Source organism: Loa loa (genome assembly GCF_000183805.2).
Source record: "Loa loa unplaced genomic scaffold supercont3.87, whole genome shotgun sequence".
Lineage (NCBI taxonomy): Eukaryota > Metazoa > Nematoda > Chromadorea > Rhabditida > Onchocercidae > Loa > Loa loa.
This window is the reverse complement of record NW_018108267.1, coordinates 25,735-36,767: the sequence shown is the minus strand read 5'-3', so window position 1 is coordinate 36,767 and position 11,033 is coordinate 25,735. Positions and strand designations below refer to the sequence as shown.

The window sequence follows — 11,033 nt, the reverse complement described above, 5'->3', positions numbered from 1 at the left end:
GACCACAGACGCCTGTTGCAGCAATTCATCGCGCAGCTGACGCATAAATCCATCGTCAGCAACCAACTCGCTATGCTGTCGAATCAATGGCAAGATCCCGTCGATAATCGTACAAATATCATTTTCCAGTCCTGCAACAATCGAAATATATTATTAATTACGTTCCATTCCACTCAACTTTCCAGTTGAGGAAGCAAATTCCAAAAATTCTACGACAATATAGTGTGCATTACGGACTCCTTAACCATTATAATTAGCTAGCTTGCTATATGAAATGCCAAAGCCATCGAAAAACAATACTTTCTTTTTTTTGAAAAATTAATAAGCGCCAAAAAAAATGAAAATAGAACCCAATGAATCAGTCATAACTGATTTTAGAATTCTCGAACAGCAAAGTGGATTGAGGATGAATAGAATTAGTGACACCATCACGTGTTTTTCGATCATATTTGTCATTTCTTACGAGACGAACTTAAGGTTATGGATGATAGCAGTAATTATTTAGCTTCTATAATGCCACAGCAACTATTTATCTTTCGTTAACTACAGTAATAGTAACACTAACAATAAAGTAAGGGAAGTTGATTAGGGACATTATAACGCTAATCCATATACAAGCAAATTTATTTATGAGATACTATAACTCAGATCGAACAACTCGTGAATAGACTTTGGAAGAGACAGTAATGCTCTCCGCGTTTTTTCCTTTTCCCTCTACTTCCCTTTTGTCATTTCTTGTGTTGCCTAATTCCTTGTCTTTTATTGATCCATTAAATGTAACCCTTAAATCCTGAGCAGAACCTGAGCATTGAAGCTCCAAAAACAGTGAGGCCCGTATAGTGCAAAAAATCTGGTGCATCACATAAAACAACGCATTTAATTGCAGTTCAGAATAAGGAACTATGAAATGAATTACAGATCGACCCTCACCATGTTCGTCATCCGATTTCTTAGATTGCTGTTGTTCATCAGTTACCACTTCAGTCCTATTACGTACTTTTTCCAGCGTCTGCTGCTTTCTTAATTTTGCTTTACCAGTAGATAACTGTCTCTTTGCTTGCTCGAATTTCTACAATAACAAACAACTAAAACGAAGTGAATTAATAATTTGGAAACTATCATTTTTCAAGGTCTGCCGTTCCTTTCTCAGAAAAATTTAGTGCAGTACTTCATAGAAGTCTAATTATGTTCAGTATTCATGATAAATAAGTTGATCATAAGCAAACAGTAACATTCAAATAAATGATCTTCCTATGTTATTGTAAAATAACCATTAATCACTTTTTCCATCTGAGACTGTAAACATCTGTTATTCAAAAACCTATGACAGGTAGCTATGAAATGCAACATATCTGACGTTAAAGTATGTAACAGAGTGGAAAATAGAGTGAACCGTTGCATGAAGCCAAACCGCCTCTACTCATTCCAAATGAGTTCTTGACTAATTCCTATATGTAATTATTTTTAATAGCTTTAAAGGCTCCCAAGAATCGAGGACTTACCGAAACTTCATCTGGTGTCAATTCACGGCTCAATCCACGCTCAAAACGGCTAGCTGATTCGACATGAATAAGTTTGAACAACTCCGTTGTTTCTTGTGATTCCGATTCAACCGATGCTAACTCACGGCATTCATCACTTGCATTCTTTTGACGCTGCAAACTTACTTTAAAACTCAGATTGAAGCCATGCGAAATACATGTTTAATTCATTCAATGCCAATTAAAACTTATTCAAAATTCAGCTATTTATAACAAGTGTCCCATCACATTTTGAAATTTAAAGGTAGTATTATGCACATTCTTTCCACTTCTCTACTTGAATCGTAATGCTGACATTCCACAAGACAAAGAAAAAGGGTAAAAATTTTCCTTTATTTCCCAAATTTCTATCAATGTCCCTTGAAGCTTGATTAAAATTCGGTTGCTTATTTACTAATTGTTCCATAAATGTCTACAGCAACTGTTTGTATCCAATAATCTTCATGGAGCTTCTTCATAAATAAAAAACTATAAATTACATAACTCATTTAGCCTTCTTTAACTTTAGTTCTAAAATGGACTGAACGATTTATTAGGAAATAAAACCATGAAAACAGTAAGTTATTTGGTATGGACTACTTTACAATCCATGCATGAAAAAATGCCGCTCATTTCCTTTCGGAGATGAAACAGAGGAGACAAGATTACTGAAAAAATTCTTTTCGTTCTCTCTGTTGAGTATCTCTTTTTTTAATTAAAAACAAACCACCACAACTGCACAACCAAAGGGACAGAGATAGTCACCACATGCAAATTATAAGTTTCACGGCAGAAAATAACCGACGGATTTTAGAAACATGCTTTTTAGCGAAATTTAACAAAAAATCGAATGGAACCCACAAAGTGGAAAACAAAATGGCACACATGGGTAGGGATGTCTGCTCTGCGGTTATAGCGTCCAGCCTAAGTGAACCTTAGCCCAGCTTAATCAATTTCTAAGACTGTGGCAAAGCATTCACTTAACTGGCCAGCTCACCTAGCATCACTTTTTTGAAACAAAATTTTTAATATTTCAATAATAATTATGTAACAACGGTAACTGCTACTTCAACAACAACAATATAGCTACCAAAACCATCATTACAACAAGCAACTAACAATCCAAACCAAAGAAGCAAGCAACAGTTAAGAAAACAAAATTGCTATGCTTAGTAATGGTTTACCAGAACACGAAACTGAATGCGCGGGTGTCACAAGTCGAAGTTTGTAATGCTTGCCCATCTCTCCAACTCGTCTCAGTTATACTTCAAGACTTCAATGACTTTTAATGCCTTGCGTTCCTTATCCATCTTTACAATTCGTTCAAGGAATAATCGAATTCAAAATCAAGTTCAGTATTTATTTTGATCATTTATTTAAGCTAGATCGAAAATCGGAAAACCAGATATCGAACTGGATGAATGAAAAAATTTTGATAATTATTTTATCTTGACGAAACATTTAATGCTCTTTGGGACGCCGGACATCATGAGACAGAAAGTAATAGGAGACTAACATTGTAGCACCATAGCAACCAAGACATAAGTATGACCACACACATGCACTCAGGAACACTGTTGAAAGACGGACACAGACAACCATATCAGATAAACAAACCTCATCAGTTTCTTCAGGAAGTCGTCTCTCGTCCGTACTCTGAAGTAGATCACTAAGGACAGAATCCAGATCGTTCACTAATTGTCCTTTTGCTAGATCCAACAATGTATTGCCAAGGCGTATGATTAATTGTGGTGCTGCGGTCAGTAAACATTTCCGGAGAGTAGCAATTTTCGTCTGACATGATTCCGTTGTATTAGAAAATGATGATCGATACTGTAAAAGAAAAGAGTTGTTCGATTTCAAAAAACTGGGCGGGGAGATTAGAGATAGTGTAGCCTCGATAACCAAGTCATATTGCTACCGACATTAAACAAAAGAAAGACTTCCTGTTCATTAATCCCATCCACTAGAAGAGTAATTGAGGTTATTTAAACTTCGATTAAATTTTATTAAAATATAGAAATTGAAAACCTAAACATGCCTACTAAATACCCTATAAGTACAGAAACCTAAAAAAATTGATCGTCTCTAACTTAAGCCTCGATATTGTTAGTCTTCTTCTTAAAACCAAATTATACTTCACAAGCCGAGGCAGAAAGCTCTTCTCCGAAAAACTTAAATACGACTTAGGATTAGGCTCCTTCTAAAGAATTAATACTTGAAATTTCACAAAAAGGTCAATACAAATAATACATTTTGAAAATAGGGGTCACGATCTAACTGTCGAAACATGCTATTCTTAAACAGAAGAAGTTCATATAATTCTCTAGTTCGGATATCTGAAGTAAAGAAACTCAGATATTTTTTTTTTAAATTAGGACCAAAACTTTTGGTTACAACTGAAATTATGTAATATTTTATGGAGAAAATTCCTTACAAAGGATATGGTTTGAAATCAATGAGCCAAGATGGAAAGTACAGTAGGTTATGCATATAAATGATTGCTAATAAACTGTATTAAAGCATTATATCAATGAAAGGTATGAACTCACTTGAATCATAAAAATATGCGATTAAGTATAGCAGTACACTAGAAGGTTGACATGTAACTTCCTGCTTCCAACACATAACACCATATGACATTATATGATGTATGTGATAGCAGGAAAAAGAAAAAGTGACGTAGGCTATTGAGGATGAAAGAAATAAATCCATGGAAACATCACTGAATAATTTGATAAGAGCGGAAGGTAGATCGGGGATAGGAAAGCATATTTCGGAACCTAAATTGAATCATTTTATGCTAATGAAGATGAAGGGGGTACCACTACCAGTAATAAATACACACACACATTCACATAAATAACGGTATTAACACAGACATCCTGAATACTTTTTCAATCAAGTTGATTACAAATCCACGAACGAACTAAATTGATTAAGCAAACTTGAAGACTGGTATATGAACTCCGTTAGGACCAATACGACTATTACAATTGCTGCTTATTACAGCGACAAAACCGAGAAGTTGGAGGATATTACTACAATATAGAAACTGAAAGCCTAGGATATATAAGCGTCCCTTGTATCCGTTGTAAAGTTTACAACAGTTGTCTCTTGGTACACGTCGCTACCATCCATAGAAGATTCCAATTTACTATTGCCGACACTATGTTACTACTAGTATATCTAAAATCTTCACGAGAAAGTCAATTTAGCCATTTAAAAAATGAACAAAAATTAAACAAAAATTAAAGCCAAAACACCCTTACTCGCAATGCTGCGTTATGTAAAACAACATATATCCTTTTTACGAATACAGTAATCGACGATATCTAGGGGAAGATCGGAATGAAAAGCGATATATTTAATAGACTGCAAAATCGGCAAATGTTCAAAAACGGGGAAAGGTGAGGTAAGGTACTGGTAGAGTGCGATACCGCATACCAGTTTACAAACCACGGCATAAAAGTGAAAACCAACAGATGCTTCATATGCTACTTCACGATTTCAACTACATCTTTTACCGTCAAGGCTATAAAGTCCCTGAAATTAAACAAAAATGTGATAATGGCTCCTTGTCACTGTGTAAAAAGCTCCACCTTGGAAATCAATCGATAATCTATATCTAAACATTATTGTGTTCTGGAAAGGGTTTCACAATACCTATCCGCACTGATAGATGTGCTAGTATATTCAGCAAGGAAAAGAATGAATTACAGGGAAAACAATTGAGCAGCTTGTGAACACATCAGAAAGTTCGGAATCTGACTGAAATTCTTTTTCAAATAAGGATGCAAGTGCTTTGTCAGTAAGCAGATAATTCTTATAGGATGTACGAAACGAACCAGGAGAACAAATTCAATTCTACATCTAAACATTACAGCTTAAGACCGAAAGCAATGGAAACATTGCTAAATGTAAAAATGACATGAGAAAGAGCCATCTCTTTACTATCCAAAATAATTGATTTTTTATTCCAGCTCTAACTACAGAGTGTTTACATCAAAAAGTATTCAGGAAATAGACCTGCCCCAAGACCATTATCAAACTTTCAGATTCAGTTCACATTTTCCCGAAAATAAAACACCTCCGTGAACCACCCCGTTTCACAAAAGTCTAAAATAAAAATGAATGGTTCATAGGAAGCTTTGGATAAAAACAAGGGGCACTTTGTCTGATCGTGTGATAGCCACAGAAAAAACAGCAACTAGCACTACGGTTAATTAAAATCCATGTAATCATTAGGCCACATTGGCTTGCTCTTTTCACACTTCGACAATTTCGAAATAACACTCCACATTTAAATAACCAACAGGAAAGGAAACAGCAATATCGTATGAGCTCCATGTATAATGTTCAAAAAGTTGGACAAACATTAGAATGAAAGAGGCTAACCAAAAGCATGAAAAAGCATTTTAGCATACTTATTGAAATTGTAAATTATAAGCTGAAAAACTGAGCTTGGGTAGGATGAGCAACCGTACTGATAGAACGTTTATAGAGAAAGAAAAAAGCTATAATACCAACTTATAGTCTAACTTAATAGCAAATACTTGTGTAGCAGAAAACAAAGTGACCATCGCAAATAATAAATTTTCCCCATCAAAAAGTATTTAAAATTTTAATGAAGAAGCTATAGCGACAGCAGAAATAAAAGCAATTGAAAGTAAGCATTGAAGGTGAAGGAAAATTTTATTGAAAACTATGCAAAACGAAAGGAAAAAAGTAGTCGCAATAGAATAGTAGGAACTCTTATTTAATGATCGAAACCAATCTTCCACGAGATTCCTTCCCTTCTGTTATCCATCAATTTGTTTTCTTCGTACATAGAAAATTAAGTTCACATTGATCGATAAGTGAAGTTAAATTCATTTTCACCAATGTTTATATTTAATTGGAATCCTAGCAAAATGATGGAGAACAGAAAATTTTGTCATCATTTCTTTCAGATTTAGTTGTCATCCATTACAGTTATCAGTGCCATTACATTGGCGGTTATACTAATCGACAACTGTCTAGCCAAAGATTGAATTAGAAAGACACTCATTCGAGGGCCTGCTGTGATATTCAAAATCAGGCTTGACATCCCACAACAGATGCTCGTCAGAAAAGGGACATATACAGTTGTCTCTGACATACAGTTGCGCAACCAGTGGGTGCCATCCTATTCCTTACATTCGTTAAAGCTAAAAGATGGAAAGTTAGGAATAATAAATAAATGAACAGCCGCGTCATGTCAAATTCTGAAGAAATCAACGCTGACAAATATCACTAGATGAGAGAGACAATTTGAACAACTTATGCTACTTTTTTATAAAATGACATGACGATAAATTCAGGCAAGGAAGGCTAATTTGCTGTAGAAATAGTTTAGTATATGAGCCGACTTATAAAATTTTAAAACTTTTCTACAACAATTATTTTCGATGAATTCAGGATATCATGCTTCATTTTATCGCTTAATCTCTTTTCAGTTTATTCAACAAACTGCTATGATTTGTTGCAGTTCCTATCCCATTGCCATTCTTTTCGTCCTTATAAAACCATCATATGTCCAGCATCTTCACAAATCAAGGTGAAAGTATGCCAAAAATTATTCACTTTTCATGAATATCAATAAGGTAACCTGAAGAAAACACTTTCTTGTGTTATGTACTCTCTCCATCTATATAAATACACTCTTTCGACTTAAATACTTTATCTAAATGACAGCAGCTTGACTCTAAGCTAACATTTAACATTCCTAGACTGATTGTTGGAGAAGGAAACAGGGTCAGGCATATGTTAAGTCGTTCTTAAATGACAAGAATAAATCCTTCCATTAAAATAGAGATATAAAACGATTATTAATAATTTTGATAAATAGCATTTTTTTTTTCATTGTTACTTTTCATTCAAATATCTTAGCAAGTTTGTAAATGTTATAGCACACCAAACGGCATATTTTCCTTAAAGAAAGCAGTCACCAACACTAAATGATCAAAACGAAGCAAACATTGCCAACATTGCAATATTATCAAAACTACGGCTTTAATTTATTTTAGAATATACAAGAAAGAAGTAATCCTCATCTTCTTACTCCTAAAACAGATATTCGACATGCTAAAGAATGATAAACTTGAAGAGCTCTGATCTGAGAAATTTTGAAAAATGTGAACAGCGATCCACATTTCCGATATGAGACATGATCAAGAATGAATCAAGAAAAAATCCCGAGTTGATGCGGATGAAATAGTAAAGAGATGAAGATTCTCCACGAACATCTTGTTTTAAAGCTAACAATTTACTGCTCCAAATTAACAAATATTTTTATTACTATATTAATACAGTAGACAACTATTATCATTAGTCATTTTACCACACTTATTATAACGGATTAACTGCTCCTCCATCGGTATTTCCCATTATCTGCTGTCCACAGGTATTGTAACTGCCTACAAGTGACCGAAACAAATTAATGTCACACTAAACAAATAAAATAATTTACATAACACACAAAGTTTTTTTTTTTTAAATAATTTACAAACACACATATAAATTATTTGCTTAGTTCATATCATACTCATTTTGATACAAATTTCACTGTACAGGATCCAGATTACGACAAAAAAAGAAAAAAAACAGACCAGGATTTCTAAAGTAAGGACTATTTTGAAAGTCTCCAAAGGATTCGATTAAAAGGAACATTGCAAATTACTCGCAAGTATTAAGTAACCATTAATCAGCTTCTCCTAATACTTTTTTTTACTAGTCACTCTTTCATTCCCTCTATTTTCCTCATCCTCGTCATTTTTGAATTTCCGCAACTGAAAGAAAAGCAATTGAAAAAAAAGTCCAAGGCTGAAGAAAATTTTGCGCATGAATTTATCGAATTCAGGAAGAAAAAAGATTTTGAAATACCACAAAAAATATATATTTGCCTTTACAAATACATCCAAGCTGCTGATCTACCCTTCCTCTCTCACACCCCCTGAGATATTATAAACAGACTAGCTCAGGCTCAGGCCAGCAAACAATCAATAATGAGGCAATAAGAACAAAATTTAGAAATTCGTACTGGGAAAGAGATACAAAGAGAGAGGGAGAGAGGGAGAGAGTAGCCAAATGAAAGACAAGAATTGTGCAGAAGTAAAATTTCTTAACAAATACAAAAAGATAGCTTTTATTTTAAACATGCTAACTCGCTATAACATCCTTCCTCCTTCCCTTTTTGGCGCATCCAAACCATGACCAATGGGTTAACGATATTCGAAGTGAAATAAAAGATGTACGGATGATAAACCAATTGTCGCACACATCGGAAAAATTAACATCTCCATTACTGCTCTTAAGAAAATCCAAAAAATTTGGTGTGTTTTTGCAAGAAGACCAAGCATTTCGTTTATCCTCCTATTATGGAAATCCATTCGTCTGCCTTGCTCTTCACTGATATAAAAGAAGCTTCTAAATGGATCAGAGTTCTCAGAATCAAATAGAGCCATCAAAGGTTTTCAAGTATAAACTCAAATATACTGAATCCTTTTGTAAGAAGATCATTATAAAGCGTTATAAAACTACCTATCCTATAAATCGCTTCTGAATTATCTATCCATTAAACCTAAAAGCGCAATATTTCAATAGCTAAAAAAAAATTAGAAAAAATTTTTTCTAAAGAATTTTTAGAAAAAAATCTAAAAAATTTAGTTGTTAGATCAACTAAAGTGAAGTACAAAATTCGGTTCATAATTTTAGAAAATTAACAGGTCATTAATCATGGAAGACTGGAGGATCAAATGAATACCTTCCAAGAAAAGCATCACTAGAAATTAAGTGTTCATAGACGGAATAACAATTACAACCGCATTTTATATCAAGATGGATGAAAACCTTTCTGGATCTAACTAAGTATGAATCAAAAGGAGTAAGTTATATTTGAGGGAAAAAAATGGCGAGAAAAGAAAGAAACATTAAAGAGGTTTTGACGTGAGCTGTAAAATCATATGTTAAGCTTTTGAAGTGAACGAGAACTAGTTACATGCAACAAAACACAATCTGATACAATAATGGAAAATCCAAGACTTGGAAATTGCGCCGACAGATGAAGTGTAATTTATGTAGTTAATTACTTGGTTAAGTTCATGGAATCCTCAGCTGAACGCTCCAAAAACCTACTTAAAAAACCACATTATCCTGATTTCTTAACCACATATAGAATCAAATATATATGATCAGATATACATGTGTCTTCGCAATTTTAACCTTCTGACCTTGAAAGTGATTACTGAAATTTCCTATCTTCACTTTTTGCAACAATATAACTGATATCTTTACATTTCTGAATCTGTATACATTCTCTATACATTCATTGTACAGATACCTTGTTCAAATCTAAGGCAATCGCAAAACTGAACAGAATTTCCTTCAAAACTTAAGCAAATTTGCAGTTGTTTACGGGCAAAGTTTGATGCCTACCAGATATATATCTCATTTTCTGAACTATTTAGGTGAGAAAGTGAGAAAAGGATAAGAGGGACTAATCAAAGTACCTGATGACTTTGTGAACCAATTGTTTCGAGCAACTGGCGTTGTTCTTGGACAGCCTGTTCAATACTTTTCAATCGCTGGCTATCTTCCGTTGTAAAATGACAACCAACCGAAAGGTCATCGCGCATTAAGTCGGCACGAGTACTTACATCGGTATTCATTCCTGATTTTTGTGCGATCACTTCCAGAAAACTGTTACGGGCTGCCTCAATAGCCTGTAAATAAACAATGCTTCATTCATTTTATAGCCTGTAAATTAAAATTTATTCATTTAGACATTTTATGACAGATCATGACTCCATTTAAATACAAGAAAACTGTCATAAGCTTCGCGCCAGTGCGATGTAATCCAACATTTGATGCAAATGGACACTATATAAGAATATGAAAAAGCACACTTTTAAAACGCATAACATCCTTTTTTGCCTGTTTAGGTTCACTTCGTTCTCGTCTGTTTCATAAAAACTTCAAAAAAGCTATTCTTTTCCAAGAATGGACGACAGTCCATGTGACTTTATGATTGAAAGATAAATAGCAACAATTTTTTCCAAACTACTTGGATTATACCAATTTCGTTTAATCAGAAAAATTTGGATTGTCATTTGGAAAGATATTATATTGTATTGGTAAAGACTTGAGAACAAAAATATTCAGAAGGTTCTGCTGAAAAATTGTTTAGGAGAGGAACAGTTGCGGCTGTAGGACCACTGATTCCTGCTTAAGTCGGCTTGAAACGATCAATCATAAAGCAACAACAGCTGTTCAGCTCATAACAAAAATGCAACGAAAATCACAGAAAAAGGGAAGATTTTTTCTTTTAATGATAAATAGGCACTTGATGGTGTATTTTACTTTTTTAATGATAAACAGACACTAAACGGTGTATTTGTGTCATTTGCTTTCTGAATTTCAAACGAGTGTATCATATATATATATATATATATATATATATATATATATATATATATATATATATATATATATATA

The 11,033-nt window shown here is 33.7% G+C and overlaps 1 protein-coding gene across 1 annotated transcript in view; it reads right to left on the bottom strand.

Annotated features, from left to right (window-relative positions):
- The window catches only part of LOAG_17521 (hypothetical protein), a 19,973-nt gene that overhangs the window by 971 nt on the left and 7,969 nt on the right, over nucleotides 1–11,033 (bottom strand). The window contains exons 12-15 of the mRNA XM_020450182.1: nucleotides 10,049–10,261; nucleotides 3,138–3,353; nucleotides 1,503–1,655; nucleotides 931–1,069 (exon numbers count right to left, since the gene is read on the bottom strand). Of these exons, the coding sequence (XP_020306166.1) occupies nucleotides 931–1,069; nucleotides 1,503–1,655; nucleotides 3,138–3,353; nucleotides 10,049–10,261 (721 nt within the window). The remainder of the gene's footprint in view (nucleotides 1–930; nucleotides 1,070–1,502; nucleotides 1,656–3,137; nucleotides 3,354–10,048; nucleotides 10,262–11,033) is intronic.